At 44.9% G+C, this 21098-nt stretch overlaps 1 protein-coding gene across 1 annotated transcript; it reads left to right on the forward strand.

Moving 5' to 3' along the window:
• The first annotated feature begins 1687 nt into the window (after positions 1-1687).
• On the forward strand, positions 1688-19808 carry Lsm12 (LSM12 homolog). Its single transcript, XM_040749841.1, has 5 exons — positions 1688-1889; positions 4018-4151; positions 15071-15180; positions 16535-16661; positions 18264-19808. The coding sequence occupies exons 1-5, from the start codon at positions 1766-1768 to the stop codon at positions 18354-18356; spliced, it is 588 nt and encodes a 195-aa protein (XP_040605775.1). The 5' UTR covers positions 1688-1765; the 3' UTR covers positions 18357-19808.
• Positions 19809-21098: the final 1290 nt, after the last annotated feature.

The following is a 21098-nucleotide window of genomic DNA, read 5'->3' on the forward strand; positions in this document are numbered from 1 at the left end:
GGTGGCAGCACACACCCTTAATCCCAGCAGGCAGGCAGATCTCTGTGAACTCAAGGCCAGCCTGGTCTACAAAGTGAGTCCAGGACTGGCTCCAAAACTACACAAAGAAAACCTGTCTAGAAAAACACACACAAAAAAACCCCAACAAACAAAAAAATGTGCATGTGTGTGGCCTGGTCTACAGAGTGAGTTCCAGAACAGCCAGAGCTGCTACATAAGAAACCTTGTCTTGAAAAACAAAAAGTAAGCAAACAAAAAAGTACATTCATGGAGTCCCTTCCATAAGGTTAGTGAAGCATTGTATATAGGATGGATATTACTGGGAGGAGGGCAGGTCCCTCCAAAGCGCTTTGTCATTTTAACTGTTCCTTGTTCCGAACTTTCCCTCTGTCCTTTTTATTTTTCCTGGTTTTTAGTAGTGCTGAGACTTGAACCCAAGGCCTTGAGAATGGGTATATGCTTTCTGACTGAGCTACTTTCCAGATCTGCTCCTTCTTTTTACCTGGCTTTCTGGGATAGAAGGCAAGCAGGGAGACAGGAATGCTCTGTGTTCCAAAGATCATGGGGTAACTATTATTTATTTAGATCCTGTATGTCATGCATTATCTCACTTAAGCCTCCTAGCTGCCTTATGAAGCAAGCGTTGCTATCTATTATAGACCAGTATTCAAGAGTATCTTTGCTGGACTCAAGACCATGGTTTTGCCAGTTGCTTGACTATTACAAGTTTAAGACTTCAGCTGAGCCGGGCGTTGGTGGTGCACGCCTTTAATCCCAGCACTCGGGAGGCAGAGGCAGGCGGATCTCTGTGAGTTCCAGGCCAGCCTGGTCTACAAAGTGAGTTCCAGGACAGCCTCCAAAGCTATAGAGAAACCCTGTCTTGAAAAACCAAAAAAAAAAAAAAAAAAAAAAAAAGACTTCAGCTGGGCGTTGGTGGCACACGCCTTTAATCCCAGCATTCATGAGGCAGAGGCAGTCGGATCTCTGTGAGTTCAAGGCCAGCCTGGTTTACAGAGTGAGTTCCAGGACAGCCTCCAAAACAATACAGAGAAATCCTGTTTTGAAAACAAACAAACAAACAAACAAACAAAACCCCCCCCAAAAAAAACAAAACCAAGCAAGTTTAAGACTTCATTTCTTCACCTGTAAAATAAGGATAGATTTCTGCCTTGGAGGGCTGATAGAAGCTCAATAGTTGGTATTTAGATCTTATTGAAGAAACATAATCAGGTTTGATAGTTTAAGGTCATAATATTTGGTAAATGGCCTCAGATTCTAGTTTGTCTAACTTTACAGCTAATATTTTCATATAATTACTTTGCAATTCGTTATAATAACTTTGAGTCTTGTCAAGTCCTCTGAGCTTCTAGTTCTTCGTATGCAAGTGAGGACAATATTTTATAGAGTTCATTCATTAAACGTTTTTGTGCAAGGTGTCGGCTTAGCCGAGACTCCTCCAGTTGCCTCCCTTTTCTCCTTTTCGTTCCACGTAGGTTATTTACCCTTTACATCTATTTATTTTCCTAGCTTTCAGAAGGACCTTGCAAGCACTTAACCAAGCAGACGGGCGGCCACACAAACATTTTCACATTTCCCTTTATTTCCTGTTCCCTCTTGCACCTAGGCTCCCGCCCCACCCAGCACCAGACCACGCCCCGGCGCATGACGTCAGTACGCCCCGTGCGTCGCGGCGCGGCGCTTGCTGGGGGCCCGGCTTTCGCCCGCTGCTGCCGCCGCCGCCGCCGGCCGCGGCTGCTCTCCCAAGATGGCGGCTCCTCCTGGCGAGTATTTCAGCGTTGGGAGCCAGGTGTCGTGCCGGACGTGCCAGGAGCAGCGGCTGCAGGGCGAGGTGGTGGCCTTCGACTACCAGTCTAAAATGCTGGCTCTAAGTATCCTTCTCTGCGTGGACCCCAAGGCCGGGCCGGGCCGGGCCGGCGTGTAGGTGCGGTGGTGGGGGGCGGGGGACGGCGGCGGCAGCTAGGGCCCTCTCCCGGCCTAGGGGCGACCGGCTACCGCGTCGCCCCGGGCGCATGCGCACGGCCCTGGGTTCCCCTCCCCCCTCCCGCGGGCCTTTCGGTCCACTTGGGGGACCCTTGTCTCCCACCCCTTGTGAGAGCTGGGCCCCAGCCGAGGGTTGGTGGGTGGAGCGGGGCTTGACACGCGGGTGGCTTTTCGGGAGAGAACGGTGTGTTAAGGGGACTCAGTGATTAAGGGAGGGGGTAGTGGTGGGGAGGGGGCTGCGGATTGGAGCCCGGATGGAGTAGGGAGCGGTAAAATGCTATGGGGAGGGGTGTGTAGGGTCAGGAACTGCTAGTAGGGCAAGGGTATGGACTTCAGGAGTGGGCTGACTGCTGATGAGATTTGATTCAAGAGAGGGCGGTGGGATGGTGATCAAATGGCCCTTGTCAGTTTGGAGGTAGGAAGTGCAGGACAGATACTGGTGGCTCGATTTTGCTAGAGTCTACATTGTATGCTTGGTGTCGTTTTGTGTGTGCTGATTTTGAGGTTCTCAGTCATTTGAAAATTGCTGTTTAGGGGATGTTTGAATTGGAAGCCTGGTCCAGAGAGGACTTCCGCACGTTTTCCAGGGGTTTATGTATGACTGTTCAGTACATGGAAGTACATAGTGAAATGCCCTCCTTTTTTAAAGTACCAATATGAAACTGCATGGAAGAGGTGGCCCTTGGCTCACTGTTGAAAAACAAAACACTTCCTGGCTGGAATAAATGTAGCACTGCTTCTCCCTTTATTTGAGCTACAGGTGGGCTTACTTGAATTGTCACTTACTGATTTATTTTTAGGAGGAGGTAGCCTGTCTTTAAAATTGAAGTTTGTTTTTATTTATTTTTTTGAGACAGGGTTAATCTGTGTAGCTTTGGATCTTGTCCTGGAACTCACTGTAGACCAGGCTGGCCTTGAACTCGAAGAGATCCGCCTGCCTCTGCCTCATGAATGCTGGGATTATGCGCCGCCACCACCCACCCGGCTTAAAGTGAAGTTTCTCATGGAGTCTGCTGCCTTTTAATTAATCATGAGTTGTCGATTTCCAGCTCAGAAAGATTCCTTCATAAACTAATTACAAGAACAGGCTCTTTATCTTGTGTTATTTTAAAAACAAGAGATCATAGTTGGCCTAAAACCTCTTTCTTTAGTGACTTACCTGGAAGAGTCTTAGAGGAAGACTTAATCTCCTTTTGTCTGGCACACAGAAGGGTCTTAGAAAATGGTTGGAAAATGAATGGCTGGATGAATGAACTAGGTGTCATTTTGGGTCGGGTCGTTTCCTTCCCGATGGTGTAGTTTTTGCCTTTGAAAAATGGGAGCCGGGCGTTGGTGGTGCACGCCTTCAATCCCAGCACTCGGGAGGCAGAGGCAGGCGGATCTCTGTGAGTTGGAGGCCAGCCTGGTCTACAGAGAGAGTTCCAGGACAGCCTCCAAAGCCACAGAGAAACCCTGTCTCGAAAAACCAAAAAAAAAAAAAAAAAGAAACTGAGAAAAGAAAGAACATGAATTCTAACCGAGCAGAAGCATCCTGTAGATACAGGGAGACATGCTAGTGTTAACCCCAACCCTGAAAGCACCAACTGCTCCCAGGCTCTTAAGTTTAAGACAAACTGTGCACATGGTGTTAAAGTTGCATTTCTCTTCATTAAACCCAGGGAGAGAAAGTGAGAGAAAGCTTTTTGAGATTTTCAGTTTCTGCCTGTTTATGGCTTTGAAAAGCTTGATCTTTTGGTTATGCCTTTGGGTTGAAGGAAGGTAAGGGGGAGTTTTTTTTTAAGAGAGTAAGTACTTAATGGGACTTGATTTGTCTTTTTTCTCTTGTCTTTTTTGTAGACCAGTCTGGTCTCCAACTCACAGAGATCTGCCTGCCTCTGCCTCCTGAGTGCTGGGATGAAAGGGGTGCACCACCAATGCCCGGCTCTTGTTTGTCTTTTCTATAAGCTTGTATTTTTTTCTACACTCCTTGTGAGATGTGCCTTTGTCCTATTTTCCTTAACTTTATTTTCTCACCAGAATGTCCTTCTTCCAGCGGAAAGCCCAACCACGCAGACATCTTGCTTATAAACTTACAGTATGTTTCTGAAGTGGAAATAATTAATGATCGAACAGAAACCCCTCCTCCACTAGCATCACTTAATGTTAGTAAGGTAAGGATTCAAGGGCAGTTCTGACTGTCTAAAACATCCGACTTTTGGTGATATATACATTGCTTATCCTGTTTGTTCTTAGGGTGGGGCAGGGACTGCTTTTTTTTCCCATTTGAGGCAGGTAGTCATGTATCCCATGCTAACCTTGAACTTAATATATAGCCAAGGATGACTCGAAAAACCAAAAGAAAGAAAGAAAATTCTAGATAGTAACAGTATACAAATATTAGTAATTTATTTATTCATAGACTTATTATTTTGAGACAGGGCTCATTGTCGCTGGTTGGTTTGGAGCTTGCCCATATAGACCATCCTGGCCCTGTACCCACAGAGATCCACTTACCTCTGCCTCGCTCAAGTGTTTGGATTAAAGGCCTGTGCCATCATGCCCTATTCTCAGTGTATGTCTATGTGTATGCTGTATGTGTTTAAGTGCCTGAAGAGGCCAGCAGAGGGCGTCGGATCCATGGAGCTGGAGTGACAGGCAGCTGACAGCCATCTGATAGGGATACTCAGATCCTCTGAAAGAGCATCAAATGCTCATAACCACTGAAGCGTCTCGTAAAGCCCCTTCCTAGCCTAGTCTTAATACTGAAATAGAGAGCTTGGGTTTGCCCATCATAAAGACAACTTATATGAATAGAGGGTGACGTGGGATTTCTCCTGTTTCACTTTTAGTTTTATTTTTTGAGACAGGGTCTAATTGAACCTGGCGCTTACTGACTCAGTCAGACTGGCTGGCCAGAGAACTCCAGAGTTCTGTTTGTCTTTCCTCCCCAAAGCAGATAATCTAAAGCCAGCAGCCAGCCCCCTCCCCCTTTTTTTTTTGTTTTGTTTTGTTTTTCGAGACAGGGTTTCTCTGTATTGTTTTGGAGGCTGTCCTGGAACTTACTCTGTAGACCAGGCTGGCTCACAGAGATTCACCTGGGTCTGCCACCGCAGTGCTGGGATTAAAGGCATGCGCCACCAACACCCCGCTAAAGCCAGCCTTTTATTTGAGTCCTGGGAATTGAACTCATGCCCTCTTGTTTGTGTGGCAAGCACTTCAACTGATCCATCTCCCAACCCTCTTTCCCAATAACCATTCCCCCCCTTTTTTCCTTTATTTTGGGGGGATTGAGACAGGGTTTCTCTGTGTAATAATACAATCTTGACTGACTTGGGAACTCACTTTGTAGACCAGGCTGGCCTCTCCTCAGGTCCGCCTGCCTCTGCCTCCTGAGTGCTGGGAATAAAGGTGTGTGCCACTGCCGCCTGGCACTCACCCCGTTTTTTTTTTTTTTTTTTTTTTTAATCCAAAGACTCAGGCGACAGAGGCAGATGGATCTCTGAGTTCGAGGCCAGCCTGGTCTTCAGAGGGAGTTTCAGGACACCCAGGGCTTCATATAGAAACCTGGTCTCGAAAAACCAAAAAAACAAAAACCCAAACTAAACAACAACAACAAAAAAGCCCCACGAAACAAAACCCCACAAACAACTTTGAAAGCCACTGCATTGGGCTTTTTGGGTCTGACACTTCAGATGTTTAGGATAGTTTTAATCTTGTGTGTTGATTTATGGGAACCCAAAGTCACATCTTTTGGCTCTTTAGTCAAACAAAATGATCAATAGTGATAACCACCCACTCCGCCCGCCTTGCCCATCCCCTGTACTTGGAATGCTCTTCTTCCAGAATAGGTGGAGATTTAACTATCAGGACTCAATAAAATCACCTCTTTCAAGAGTTTTTAGTCAGTTGGCCTAAAGGAATCTGTCTCCACTGTTTCTTCTTGAGATAGCTTGTCCTTCCCACCTAATAGCATTTTTTGAGAGTAAAGGGGATACTTCTATTTTTTTATTTTATAATTGGAAAACAGGTACAAAGTTATATGTCCTGGGTAAACTGTGCCCCAAAGTTACCTTATATTTAGTCTTTTTGTAATTATGTTACTTGTCAAACTTGTAAGAGTTTGCTTCAGGTTACCCTCACTTTATTTTTTTTTAATGCAATATTGATTTTTTTTTTAAAGTACTGAACCTTGTGTGTGTTAGGCAAATGCTCTACCTTTGAGCTACATCCTTAGGTTCATTGTTGAGTATATTGTACAGAGTAGATGCTTAATGGACATCTTGTTCGTGTGAGTTAGGGCTCCAATTTAGTAGCAGCTGCCTAGGATTGACTTGGTGTGGAAGTTTTTCCCTGTAGAGGAGTCTTGTAATAATGTATATTCTCTTGCCTCTCTAGGGAATGGGGTGTTTGCTACAGCTCAGCAAAGCAAGGAAACAGCTGTAGCAGTAGAGGGGAGTGAGTGTAGTTATATGAGGTCTGGAACTCCCTTGTCAGATTTCAGGGAAATGCCACTTTTTATTTTATTTTTTTAAGTCACTGGCTAAGGACAGGCTTGGAATGGTTATGGTTTCATCTCAAGGGTTGTTACATTCTGACTATCCCAGCTTTAGAAGCTTGTAGATGTTTAAAACTCTGGCTTAGTCAGATGCCTCCTGCTAGAATATTGGAGCTCTTTTGGTAGTCTTTTGTTATAGCTCATGAAATTTAAAAGATTTGAATGAAGTGATTTATTCCCAGGGTGTTAGAAGTTGTTACCTTCTGTATTTATATAAGTCTCTCCCCTGGACCTTAGTGAACAGTAGTGATTATCAGAAAGAGGATGATTTTTCTCAAAAGATACTAAAAGATAAATGAGATGCCTTTCCTTGTGACCAGCTACCACCCTTTAGAAGGTGGGAGTGTGTGGAGCTGTTATGTGGGAACTGAGAAACAAGACTTTGAGCACGCCGATGACACATGCGCCATTACATAGAGAATTTCTTCGTTATTTAACCTCAAGTCACAGCAGCTGTTGCTTAGGTTAGCTTGTGGATTAGCTTTGCTTTTAGTGTTTGGCTTTCTGCTATTCAGTGTTGTTGGTTTTTTAATTTTTTTATTTATTTTTGGTCTTTTGAGATGGGATTTCCTGGATCCCAGGTTATCCTCAAACTCTAGCTCAAGATGACCTTAAATTTCTGAGCCTCTACCTCCCAAGTGCCGAGATGTAGGCATGTACCACCACTAGGCTTTGCTGGTTGGTCTTATTTATCAGCATAACAATGGACAAACTGATTGTCCATTTTTTCCCTGTTTTTTTTCAAGACAGGGTTTCTCTGTAGCTTTGAGGGCTGTCCTGGAACTCACTCTGTAGAGCATGCTGTCCTTGAACTCAGAGATCTGCCTTCCTCTGCCTCCCGAGTGCTGGGATTAAAAAGGCTTGTGCCACTACCACCTGGCTGGCTTGCTTATCCACTTTTAATAAGTGCTAGCTTGGGGATCACCAGGACTCTGTTTTTCTTAGACCTGTACAGCTCGATTGCCTGTTCTGGAAAATGTGCTGGGAAGAGAAGTCAGGCACTGAAATTAGGCTGAGGGGTTTGGTTGTTTCTCGACTCATTTTCATTCTTCATTTGCAGAGGAATTTATGGACAGTCTGCTTTCCTTTCCGACGGATCTTGCAGGATACTTTGCTATTCAGACTGCCTGCTGGGCTGTTACTGAAAACAGTCTGAGTGGCTGTTACATGTTGCTTGAGTGACATGAAAAGTTCTTGAACTGAGTGGTAGAATGCTTGCTTAGGGTGCACAAGGCACTGCTGTTTTTTTTTTTTAATATTTTATTTATTTATTGTGTATACAGCCTTCTGCCTGCAGGCCAGCAGAGGGTACCAGATCTCATTCAAGGTGGTTGTGAGCCACTATGTGGTTGCTGGGAATTGAACTCAGGACCTCTGGAAGAACAGTCAGTGCTCTTAACCGCTGAGCCATCTCTCCAGCCCACTGCTGTTTTTTGTTTATTTTTGAGACAGGGTCTCACTATTTTGGCTGGCTGGCCGGCCTGGAGCTCACTATGTAGACCAAACCTTGAATTCATAGAGCTCCTCCTACCTCTTCCTCCCAAGCTGGGCATGTGCTATCACACTCAGCAATGCACTGATTTTGATTCCCATTAGCACCCCATTCCCAAATTTGTGCCATTTCTAAGAACATGGGCTTGGACTTAACTAATGTTAGAGGGTTCTTTAAGCATATGGAAGGGAACTGATCTCTGAGAAGCCTGGAAGAAAACTGATGCAGTATAGGGAGTCAGGAATTTAATCATTTGGGAAGCAGAGTGCTGTTTTGCACCTAACGATTTCAGTGGGAGATGCCCCGCTATGCTGGCTCATCTTTCTGGTGACTTTATGATTAAACCCCCAAGTTTGAGCAAATTCCTGGATAGGTGATAGTTACTAGATAGTGACCTATTTGTGTGAACCTAACCCATTAGCAGTTCCTCTTATTGTATCTTTTTTTATTATATAGTTTATTTTTATTTTATGGGCATTGGTGTTTTGCCTGCATGTATGTCTGTGTAAGGTATCAAAAGCCCTGGAACTGGAGTTACAAACAGTTGTGAGGTGCCATGTGGGTGCTGAGAATTGAACCCCGGGTCCTCTGGAAGAGCAGCTAGTGCTCTTAAACTTCTGAGCCGTGTCTCCAGCTCTGGCTCCTTTACTATATCTTAACACTAATGTGTTAAGGTATGGTGTTAATACCAAGTAGAGTCAGAGAAGTAGTATATCTGGTTACCCTCTGTTTGGTTATGAGTGCATATTTTTATTGCATTGTTTGAGATCAAATCTAGGGGCTTTACACATACAATGCAATCATGCACACACCTGTCTCTTTGGTATGTGTATTTGGTACAGTGGGAAGATGTGTAAGATTTCTGGCTCCTAGAGGCCATAATCTTTTTTTTTTTTTTTTTTTTTTTTTTTTTTTTGGTTTTATGAGACAGGGTTTCTCTGTATTGTTTTGGAAGTTGTCAGTCCAGCCTGGCCTCGAACTCACAGAGATCCTCCTGCCTCTGCCTTCTGAGTGCTGGGATTAAAGGCGTGGGCCACCACCGCTCGGCTGAGGCCATAATCTTTTAGAGTATTATTTAGGGTTGGAGTCCTAGGTGTGAGTCTACCAGTAGATGGGTACCTGGTTCTGGGTAGGCACTGTTTGTCATTGATATGTCTTGAGATGCAGTAGGAAGTGAAGAGGAAGAGTTCTGCACTGCTGAATGGCAAGGGACATGTTAAGTGTCAAACAGGTAGTGATTGATTTGTCACTTAAGAACCACTGGTGCTGGAGAGATGGCTCAGAGGTTAAGAGCACTGACTGCTCTTCCAGGGGTCCTGAGTTCAATTCCCAGCAACCACATGGTGGCTCACAACTATCTACAATTCAATATGGTGCCCTCTTCTGGTATGTAGGCAGAACACTGTGTATGTAATAAATTACAGTAGCTCACGCCTTTAATCCCAGCACTTGGGAGGCAGAGGCAGGTGGATCTCTGAGTTCCAGGACAGTGAGGGCGATTACACAGAAACCCTGCCTCAGAAAGCAAAAAAACAAAAACAAACAAACAAAAAACCCCACTGGTTTAGCTGGGCCATGGTGACCATTTGGGGTTAAAGCTTTGTTAGTTCCTTTGTTTTGAGACAGGGTTTCTCTGGGTAACAATCCTGGTTGTCCTGGAACTTGCTTTGTATGCTGGTTTTGAACTCACAGAGATCCTCCTGCCTCTGCCTCCAGAGTGCTGGGACTAAAGATCTGCTCCTCCATCAACCGCCAGGCAGAATATTTTTGATTGTTGTTTGTTTTTGAGACAGGGTTTCTCTGTGTGTATTACTGACTGTCCTGGAAGTTGCTCTGTAGACCAGGCTGGCCTTGAACTCACAGAGATCCACCTGCCTCTGCCTCCCAAGTACCTGGCAGTGGTGGTGCACACCTTTAATCCCAGCACTCAGGAGGCAGAGGCAGGTGGATCTCTTTTGAGTTCAAGGCCAGCCTGTTTTACAGAGCGACTTCCAGGACAGGCTCCAAAGCTATACAGAGAAACTCTGTCTCAACAATCAAATGAATGAATGAATGAGTGAATGAATGAATGAACGAGTGAAGGTGTGTACCAATCCTGCCTGGCTATAATATTCTACTTATATTCATATTGGGTGCATGATGTTTTTATATGTGATTGTAGGTATAGAGGTCAGAGTACATCTTTTCGAGTATTTCCCTCCATGGATTCCAGGGTTCAAGCTCAAGTCATCAGGCTTTCATACATAGCAAGCACTTTTACTCTTAGCATCTTGCTGGTACCTAGATCAGATGTCTTAGATATTCAAATTTATAACCATTTTCAACAGTACTTTAGACTTGAAAACTTTAAAAAGGCTTTTCATTTTAAGAATTTATTTTCAGGGTGTGTGTGTGGAGATGGAAGGAGTCAATTTTTTGCTCCCACCATGATGACCCAAGAGATTGACACTAGCCAGTCTTGAATTTTACTCTTGTTTTGTTTTGTTTGTTTTTGAGACAGGATCTTACTCTGTAGCCAAGCTGGCGTGGAATGCATAAGGCTCCTGCTTTAGCTTCCCAAGTGCTGGAATTGCAAGCATTGTTAGACTTAACTATTTTTTCTTTGCTTTCCTTCTTTCTTTCTTTCTTTCTTTCTTTCTTTTTTTTTTTTTTTTTTTTGGTTTTTTCGAGACAGGGTTTCTCTGTAGCTTTGGAGGCTGTCCTGGAACTAGCTCTTGTAGACCAGCCTGGCCTCGAACTCACAGAGATCCGCCTGCCTCTGCCTCCCGAGTGCTGGGTTTAAAGGCATGCGCCACCACCGCCCAGCAAGTGCTGCTTTTTTTGTTTTAAAATTTAGACTAGATTTCATTTTTCTTTTTAAAGTAAGTTTGTGTTTATTTATTTGTATGGATGTATGTAGAGTACTCACATACACAGTGCTTATGTGGAAATTGGAGGACAACTTAAGGAGTTTGCTCTCTCCCACACAGATCACCCAGCTTGACGACAGTGATTCTACACACTGAGCCATCTGTCTCACTAGCTCCAGAGTTAACTCTTGCTGGAGAAACTGGCAGAAACAGTACAGTGGTGAAGAACACTTGCTCTGGAACTGGGAGTTTGTGTCATTGGTAAAGCATTTTTACCAGCGTGCATGAAACTCTGAGTTCCATATCCAAAACTGGAAAAAATAGTATGTTCTGGAACCAGCCTGCCCAGGTTCAAATCTAGACCCTAACACTGAGAAATTGGTAATTTAGGACAATTTTATTGTCAGCTTTGCCTTGGTTTCTTCATCTATCAAATAGAAGCAGTTTTAGTCCCTATTTTATAGGATAATTTGGGTATTAAGCATCTTGGTGCATAGCCTGACATAAATTCGCATTCAAAGTTAGATCTTAGACTTTTAGTGTTCTCTGCCAGACATTTTTTGGCTCCACCATCCTGTTTAGTTCAGCATTATGTATTCTAGGACACAACTTCACTCGGGGAACTGTATCTTTTGTTTCTAGCTGTCCAAGGTTGTAAGGAGATCTTTTTCTCCCCTCCCTCCTTCCTTTCTTCCCTCCCTCCCTCTCTCGATTGCTTGCATACGTTTTAAATAGATTTGGTCTTGCCATGTTGCCTAGCCTGATCTTGGACTCCTAGACTCAAGTGATACCACTTCAGCCTTCCTCTCATGAAGCGGAGGTCCACAGGTACATGACACTGCACCTGGCCCAGAGTAGTAGTTACTGGAACTTTCAGCTAGGAAATAGTTGTAGAAGTACTGATATTTGAAAGGTATCTTTTTGACAGCTTGCTTGTTGCTAGCCAGGAATGAGAGTTTTCCAGTGGGTTTAGTATTGCAAGTTTACCACTCAGAAACAAGCAGGAGACTTGAAAGTTCTAGGCCAGCCTGAGTTACGTGTCCTGAAAAAACCTGTATCATAAAAGGCTTCCGAGGGGCCGGAGAGATCGCTCAGTAGTCAACACTGGCTGTTCTAGAGGACTGAGGTTCAATTCCCAGCACCCACATGCCAGCGCACAGCTGTCTGTAACTCCAGTCTCAATGATCTGACACCCTCTCCTGGCTTCTGAGCACTAGGCATTCTCCTTGTGCACAAACATATCCGTGCAAGCAAAACACCATACACATAAAAATCAGTTAAATTTAGCCGGGTGATGATGATGATGCACACTTTGAATCCCAGCACCTGAGAGGCATAGGCAGGGGGATTTCTGTGAGTTCTAGGCCAAGGTGGTCTATAGAGCAAATTCCAGGACAGCTAAGGCTTCACAGAGAAACCCTGTCTTGACCCCCTCCCCCCAAAAAAAAAAATCAGTTAAATTTAAAGGGGAAGGGAGTCCTAAGAGCGTGTTTAGATCTGAAAGAGCCAGGAATAAGGTTTTTTAGGATGATAGTTGTTTTTAGCTACTCTGGTCAGCCCCGTGTTTGCAGGCAGCACCAGCCATTTCCGACAGCAGCTGCCTTGCTTCCTAACTCCTCTGCAAGGGCAGCCACTCAAAAGACCCAAATAAGAGGGAAGATGAGCGGGGAGTGGCTCATTGAAGTCAGTAGGTCACACCAGCAGGTTTCTCCCTGGACTCTGCTTTTCTCTCCTATCAGCTGTCTCCGTCTGTTAGATGTTTGCGGTAGGGATCCCTCTGGAGTCCCCACAGCACCTGTGCTTTTCTGGGACGTGGAAATGAGATGGCTCAGCTGGCAACAGGGTGAAGTACAGATTCTTGGGTTTCTTCTGAGTCTTCTTCCCCTACGTATCACTGAGTACACAAAGGGTTATGGGTTCTAACGTTTATTAGTCACTCGACTAGGAAATATGTGATACAAATATTTAGGCTTTACATGTTTTGTATGTGTGTGGGTACATATTAGCATGCGTGTGAAAGTCAGGACAATTTGCAGGAACTGGTTCTCCTTCCACCTTGTGGGTTCTGGGAATTGAACTCAGGGCACTGGGATTGGCAGCAAGCACTTTTACCCACTGAACCATCTTGCCAGCCCAGAGCCACTTAATATTGATGTGCTTTGTTTGGTATCCCGATTTTATGTGTTTTTTTTTTTCCTTTGCCCACATCAAGATGCTATTTATAAAGTAGCCTTAGAAGGAAACTCTGGTTTGTAGAAGTTACTGTTTTCAGTGGGAATAATACACAATTATGGGGGAGGGGACTTGCTGTATAGCTGAGAATAATCTTGAGCTTCTGATCCTACAGCCATTACAGGCCTTTGTCACTACTCCCTAGTTTCTGCAGGGCTGTGATCAAACCCATTGCTCCGCATTTGCTGGGCGAGCACTGTACAACTAAGCTGTAGCCTCATCCTTGGGGCATATGAGAGAGAGACATCCCATTGTATATCCCATCTGGTGAGGGCAAATTCTTAAAATCTCTTTCACATTGCCATAAAAACAGCATGTAAACTGATGGCTGGCCATGCCTAAAGCTTAGTTGCAGGTATTCTAGGGGAAAAGTTGAGTCCATTGTCCAGGAGGTGAAGCATAGTTGAGTGAAGAAGCTCTTACCTGGACACCAGCAGCTCCCAGAGGTGCCACTGCCCCTCTGGCTTATCCATCTTTCCTTGGAGACTTCATTTTCTGAGACATTGTTTGGAAAGTAAGACTCAAGGAAACCCCTCGTGGTTGGTTACCAGGGTTTTCTTGGTTCCTGAAAAAACATTGCTTAAAATACACACCAGTAGTTCTCTTCCACAGAAACTCAGTGTTTCCAAGTGCCAAGGCTTTCTCACTTGAGTTGGGATTGCCTTGCTCAGAGTACATTGATTCCTCTGTGAAGTTGTAGCCTGATGGGGCCAGAATAACAGTCAGACCTGCAAACACTGCTGTCATATTTGTGTCTGTCTGAAGACCAATTGAGCTCTGGCTTCAAATCATAGGAGAGGTTTGTCATCCTTTCTGCTTTTATCTAGAGAGGATAAAATCACAGCATGTGTGGGCTAGCCTCTCTGTGTTCACCCACCCTTGTCAGAAGGATTCTTAACATTTTAGTAGACTACCAGATTTTACTAGAATTTCCTCTGATCAATTTGTGATTGATCCACCAGGGGGAAGTGAAGAAGCAGGCATGAGGTAGAATTCAACCCATTCCTCTTTCTGCAGGACAGAGTGGGGCAGGGCTGCCCTCAGCTCAGGGAAGGTAGATTAGGTTTACTTTAGGCTTGGCTGTTAGGTGAGCATGTGGTGCTGGACACACATGCCTTGGTTGCCAAAAGCTATGCCTCAACTTTTTTTTTTAATTCATTTTTATTTTATGTGCATTCATGTTTTGTCTGCATTCGTGTCCATGTGAGGCTCTCAGATCCCCTGGAACTGGAGTTACAGACAGTTGTGAGCTGCCATGTGCCTGCTTTAAATTGAACCCTGGTCCTCTGAAAGACTGGCCAATGCTCTTAACTGCTGAACTGTCTTTTCTCCATGTGCCTCAACTCATGGTCCTGAAAGTGCACACTTGCTTCTACACCAGAGGCTTTAGCACAGTACTGAGTGAATGTATACTTTGTCTTCTTTAAGTAGAGTGTATGCATTGTGTGTATCTCCAACCACCGTTTCCCACAGTCCTCTCCCACCCCTGCCATACTGTGTGTCACCCTGTTACTTTTCACTGGTTTGTGGTCTGTTCTCATGTTCCCTTTGAGCTGAATCTCTTAGTTAGTACATGTCTGGCACATGGGAGACTCACGAAAAATAGAAAAGAGTGTGTTTGACAGAATTGCAACAGTAACTGTTTAGATCCTGTGTTTTGGGGTTGTTGTTTAGCTGGCTTTCTAATCAAACTGACTCCAGAGTGATCTTCTGACCTGCTTCCTTAGCTTTTTTCTTCCATGAGACAGGGTTTCTCTGTAACAGCCCTGACTGTCCTAGAACTTACTCTGTAGACCAGGCTGGTCTCGAACTCACAGAGATCTCCTGCCTCTGCCTCCCGAGCAATGAGATTAAAGGGATGCTCCACCACCACCTTTCTCTGCTTCCTTAGTTTAAAGGTCCTGAGTTGGAAAGAACAAAGGTAAATGCTTTTCTGAGTCTTTCTCCTTTCTCTCACTCTAGCTTGCCAGCAAAGCACGGACGGAGAAGGAGGAGAAGTTGAGCCAGGCCTATGCAATCAGCGCTGGCGTCTCCCTGGAGGGCCAGCAGCTCTTCCAGACCATTCACAAGACGTGAGTTGTGGGAGCATAGGGGTTCCTTTTCCTAGAGCTGATACTGGCTGGCTGTTTGTCCGATGAAAGGCTTCTGGGTGTTTGTTTTCCTGAAAGTGTACCAGGGAAGCTGGGGTAGCATATTGGCAGCACACCGGCGACCAGAGATGTGGTACTTGGAGCTCCTTTGCACAGGGGAATAGTGTGATGATAGCTGAGTCATTTCTGTAAAAGTTTGGCTCTGGATTGTCTTATAAGGGTTCCTAGTAACAGTAACGTGTAATTTAGAGCTCTTGATTAGCTTTTTGTTTGTTGTCAGTATTGCTGTCCCTTCCTCTCAAAGCTTGTGGTTGTGCCTTGTGAACACAGGGAGATAGGAAGAATAGAAGGCTACTCTCTTACCTCCTCATGAAACACATACTGTCAAAGCAGCAGTCAGACTCTCCACTAGCTTCCCTAACTGCTGAAAACCTGGAACATTTGACACCCACCTCACCCCCCTGCTGCCTTCTGTTACCCTTTTTAGCCACCCAGGGTCTGGTGCACAGATGGCAGCTGGCAGTAGAGCTGTCTGGGGCCGGGTGTATTTGCACATTTCCAGGTATGTGAAGGAACTCTTAGTATCAGCTGCCCTGGGATTCCCCATGTGTGAACTCAAACGGAGTTTCCTGGTCTGGCAGGTGTCTGGCTGTCTGGTAATTGAGTGGGGCCAGTTGGAACGCAGATTGCATGGTTGAGAGTAGGGGCTGGATGGAGGCAAAGTACAGGACACTGTATTTCTAGAAGTGTTATTTCTCCTTAGCCGAGGGTGGGGTAGGTCTGCCCCTTGTATATGTGTCATGTGTTGACAGAGTTCTGTAGCTGTTCATGTTCTGACCCTGGATAGAAAGCAGTTGCCAAGCCTCTGCCCCAGGTCACTAAGTCAGGTCTAGTGACCTGCGTTTGCGCGTTCATTTGTAATTTGGCTTGAACTTCTGAGCCTGCCACCAAATGTTTTATGGTTCTCTGGGCCCTAATAGTTCAGACTAAAAGTTCTTGGTGCTTCTAGTATCATTGCTTTCCTGTCCAGTGATGCCCGGGGTGGGTGTTAGCTTATCTCTTTGACGAGTAGTGAGCTGGGGACTTGGGGCCAGCCTATTGGAAGTAGGTGTTTTTTATTTTTAGGTGTTTTGGTTTTTTTTTTTTTTTTTAAAGACAGGGTTTTCCTGTGTAGCTCTGGCTTTCCTGGACTCAGAAATCCACCTGCTTCTACCTCCTGAGTGCTGGGATTAAAGGTGTACACCACCATGCCTGGCTCTGCCGTTAGTTCTTCACTAGATGGAGGTATGGTGTGTCTCCAGGATGTCAACATTTACCTATATTCTTCTCCTTCCAGCATTAAAGACTGTAAATGGCAAGAAAAAAACATCGTAGTCATGGAAGAAGTTGTTATTACACCCCCATATCAAGTGGAAAATTGTAAAGGCAAAGAGGGGAGTGCACTGAGCCATGTACGAAAAATAGTAAGTAAAGGAGCTGCGGAACTTTTGGAGAGGATTCCTTGGCCTTGTCCTCTCTTATCAGAGCAGAACATTTGTACTCTTGCAGTCATGATGTCTCCTAGCCGTCCTGCCTGATGCAGCTGCTCACCAGGCTCTGCGGTTGTGTCTTTGTTTTTGTTTTTTTGGTTTTACCGTATTGTTTTGGAGGCTGTTGGTTCAGCCTGGCCTCGAACTCACAGAGATCCGCCTGCCTCTGCCTCCCAAGTGCTGGGATTAAAGGCATGCACCACCACTGCCTGGCGCGGCTGTGTCTCAAACAATGTGGGGATAGGAACATTGGTGATATGGGATAGAGCAGTCATCCCTGTGTCTTTCACCACAGTACTACAGAATTAGACCAGTCAGTGGAATAGGCTCTGAGCTAGCTGTTCCTCTCAGCTCCAGGCCGGGGTTTTGGTTTGCTTTGGTTTTTGGAGACAAGGTTTCTCTGTGCTGCCCTGGCTCTCCTGGAACTCATTCTAGACCAGTCTTGCCTTGAACTCAAGAACTCACCTGCCTCTGTCTCCCTAGTGCTGGAATTCAAGGCATGCATCACCACCAACTGACACTAGGTGGATTTTTAACTGTGTAGGTTTGCAGGGCAATCATGGCACACATCTTAAATCCCAGCACTGGGGAGGCAGAGGCAGGTTGATCTCTGTGAGTTTGAGACCAGCCTGGTCTACAGAGTGAGGTCCAGGAAGTCAGGAATACGCACAGAGAAATCCTGTCTCAAAAAAACAGAAAACAAAAATCACTTATTCTTCTTTAAATCTCTGAATGTTGAGAGGCCACCATAATGTTTGTTGGATAGGGTTTGTTGTTGTTTTAATTTTGTGTGTTACACACACACACACACACACACACACACACACACACACACACATGTGTGCCTGCTGCCTGTGGAGGTCAGAAGAAGGCATTGGATCATCTGGAACTGGAGCTGTGGCTGACTGTGAGTTGCCATGTGGATGCTGGGAACTGAACCATCTCTCAGGCCCACAATGTTGTGGATTTACAAAGTATAACAGGACTGATTTTCCTCCATAGCTTTTTATTCTGTATATATGTCAGAAGGAGGGGCTGGAGAAATGGCTCAGCAGTTACGACACTTGCTGTTCTTCTAGAAGATCGCTGTTGTCAGCATTTATGCTATGTAAGGCAGCTCACAACTGTTTGTATTCTCAACTCCAGACCTGTGGCATCGGCACCCTCCACGCATGTGCACATCCCCACATGCACACATACCACCTACACATAATTACAAAGAAAACAACATTTGAAAAATAATACATTGTTAGAAGGAAAAGAGGTGGTGGTAATAATCACCCCTTATTTTATTATGTGTTAGTTTATAGCTATAATATTAAGCCAATTTTAGCTCAGCTGCCACATTGTGACTGAACTAAGAGGTTCCTGCCAGCCTGCCTTGCAGGTGTGGAGGTCAGTAGACAGCAGCAAGGCCACAGCTGACTGCATAGACAATGGACCACACAGCCAAGCCTGGCGAGTGAAGCTGACTTAGACTGTACAAGAGACCTTGTCCCATCTCCATTGCTAACTCAGCTTCTTGATGTCTTGCAGGTTGAAAAACATTTTAGAGATGTGGAAAGCCAAAAGATACTGCAGCGTTCACAAGCCCAGCAACCACAGAAGGAGGCTACCCTGTCATCCTGAGTCCACAAACATGGAGGACTCTCCCAGCATCCAGCCACAGAGATGGTGGTGGTGGCTTGAGCGGAGGCAGGCCGGGGGAGGGAAGGGATCCTATATTTCCTGCTGACTCTCACTAAAGAGTCAGTGTTTCAAACAACCTAGACTTGAACAAACACCCAACAAAAAGAACAAGAGGATAATTTAAAAGTTGAATCATTACTTGACTAACAGACTGCGGCCCACCATGTCCTTTTCACAGCCCCTTCTGGAACAGTCATCTTGTTAGTTTTATTTTTGCAAATTCCTTTCCACTTTGCCCTTCACCTGTGACTTTCTTTCCCTAGTCTGTTTCTGCCATTCTGTTTTTATAAGTGGATATACTTGCCTTCTGAATGATTGAAAGAAACTTTTACATCTTTTCTTCCAAAATAAAAGTAACAAGCTGACTGTGATTCTGAAGCTGAGACCAGAGCAGAAGACAGAGGTCTCACTTTAAATTTTTCCTTTTTTTTTTTTTCTTGACTTTTTTTTTCTTTTTTTGCACAGGGCATGGCTTGAATTAGTTTTATTTTTCTTAACTTTAAATATATATATGGAAATATATATTAAAATGTTCTCTAAGTATTTTCTGCTTCTTGCAGGTCTCTTTTTACTAGATCATGGCCACTCTTCCCACCTCATCCCTCTGAAAGCAAAAATGTGTTGTCCTTTCTACCACCCAGAGCCTGACGATTAACTTGACTTAGTTCACAGTGAGGACCTCCTGCAGCCCTGCAGAGCCAGTGTGCAGATGGGATTTGGCCTTGAGGGTCCCAGTGGCTTTCTGGTCTTTAACTGTATGTACCTGTCTCACATATGGTCCCAACCTCAGGACTCCCTCTGCCTTTGTCTTCATGGTACTAGATGAACTCTCACCACCCTCCACTTGGGAGTCAGCCACCCCTCCCCCTGTGCCTCTGCAGGAAGAACTGGCTTGCGTGGCACATCTCAGCTCTTCCTCCTCCGGGCTGAGTTTCTCTTCTAAGAAACCTGGACTTGATCTACCCTGACCTTTCTTAAGTCTATGTTCAGAGCCTCTAGCCCAGGAAAAGCTTGAATGACCTCTAGTTTCTCTTCTACCATCCTCCTGCCGTTCTGCCCCCTCCTACCCCCTGAAATCTTACAAGCTAATGACAGTTTGTATGTGCTCAGCCAATGGGCAGAAAACCTGGAAAGAATTTCTGGACTTTAGCCCACCAGTTTGCCTGATTTGACTAACCTGCTGAGAGCCGAAACTGGTACTTGTTGCCCCTGCACCTCCAGGGTAGTCTCATGGGGCAGAGTGCCACCACCTGAGCATCAGGCACCGAGTGGGACATGGGTGATGCTCATGTGACTGGCTAGAGCTTTGGGGGTAGGGTGGGGCTAAATTTTTTTTTGGCCATGATCTCTTTTCCCTTTTTTTTTTAATTAAATAAATGGATCAAAATTAAATAATTCAAGCCCTGCCTTCAAAATGGAAAAAAAACTTTTTTTTAGTATTGTTTAGCAAAAACAATAAAACCCAAATTTTTTTAACCATCACTCGTGTCTCAGGTTTGTGTGTGCTTCAGTGCCCATTGAATGGTCTGAATGCAAAGGAGGGTGTGTCTGCTGAGTTCAGCTCTCTCTTTAGATTGCCTGCTTTTCTCTTTACCTATCCTTCTTACCCTGAGAACTCCTTCAGTATAGTGTGCTCTGTGAGGAGTCCAGGCTGGTGAGGTGGCCCAGCAAGTAAGGGTTCTTGGTGCACAAGCCTGGTGACCCATGTTGGAACCCTGGAACCCACGTAAAAGGGAAGGAGACCTAACGCACAAAGTCCTATCCTGGCCTCCACCTGCATTCTATGGTATACACACTCAGGAGCACACACAGGTTTTAAAAGGGGACTGACCCAGAGTTCTTAGTTGTGTGTGTGTAGTATTCATAGAGCGTTCATTCATCATAAGTGACTTGATAGAGTGGCCGAAAAGAGAATCCATTCATCACTTGTCAAATTCAAAGGACAACCTTTGATTTAATTCACAGAGAATAGAAGAGCATAGAAAAGACAGTTGGGTTCAAGTCCTTACTCTTTTGTTCCTTTTTAATTGAAGAGACATCTTACCTGCCCGGGATCATTTCTCCAGCTCTGAACATGGAAAATACCCATCTAGAAGTGGCATAAAGGGTTAGTAGGGTGTTTAAGTGTCTGATGCTTAGATGATGTTCCAGATATCAATAGTCCTAGAATATTTAAATTGAGAGATGAGATTGAATTCAATACTTACTAGGTCTAACTCTTCCATTCAGAATCAGGTATGATGAATGTACCTCTAATCTAGCACTTGACAGGCTGAGATAAGATCATACAGCCTGGGGCTGGAGAGATGGCTCAGAGGTTAAGACCACTGACTGCTCTTCCAGAGGTCCTGAGTTCAATTCCCAGCAACCACATGGTGGCTCACAGCCATCCGTAATGAGATCTGGTGCCCTCTTCTGGTGGCAGACATACATGAGGCAAGAGGTTGTTGTATTCATAATAAATAAATCTTAAAAAAAAAAAGAAAGGTTTAAAAAAAAAAAAGATCATACAGCCTGGGGTGTATGGTCAGACGATATTGCAAAAAAGGTGAAAAAGAAAAGTATACCCTGTGTCGGTCCTAGGGACCAAACCCAAGCCTTCTGTGAAAGAACCAAGCAACTGGTAACCCATCCCTCCAGCCCTGTGAAAGGACATATGATCCCTGCCCTCAGTCCCTCATG

The sequence above is a fragment of the Mesocricetus auratus genome, unplaced genomic scaffold, assembly GCF_017639785.1.
Source record: "Mesocricetus auratus isolate SY011 unplaced genomic scaffold, BCM_Maur_2.0 Super-Scaffold_100007, whole genome shotgun sequence".
Lineage (NCBI taxonomy): Eukaryota > Metazoa > Chordata > Mammalia > Rodentia > Cricetidae > Mesocricetus > Mesocricetus auratus.

What these genes read in the sequence shown, in the direction of transcription:
- Lsm12 (XM_040749841.1), top strand. Translation starts at nt 1,766, where the DNA reads ATGGCGGCTCCTCCTGGCGAGTATTTCAGCGTTGGGAGCCAGGTGTCG. An exon ending in CATCACTTAATGTTAGTAAG is followed by an intron (nt 4,152 to 15,070) that starts GTAAGGATTCAA and finishes CTCTCACTCTAG; the next exon opens with CTTGCCAGCAAAGCACGGAC. An exon ending in TTCCAGACCATTCACAAGAC is followed by an intron (nt 15,181 to 16,534) that starts GTGAGTTGTGGG and finishes TTCTCCTTCCAG; the next exon opens with CATTAAAGACTGTAAATGGC.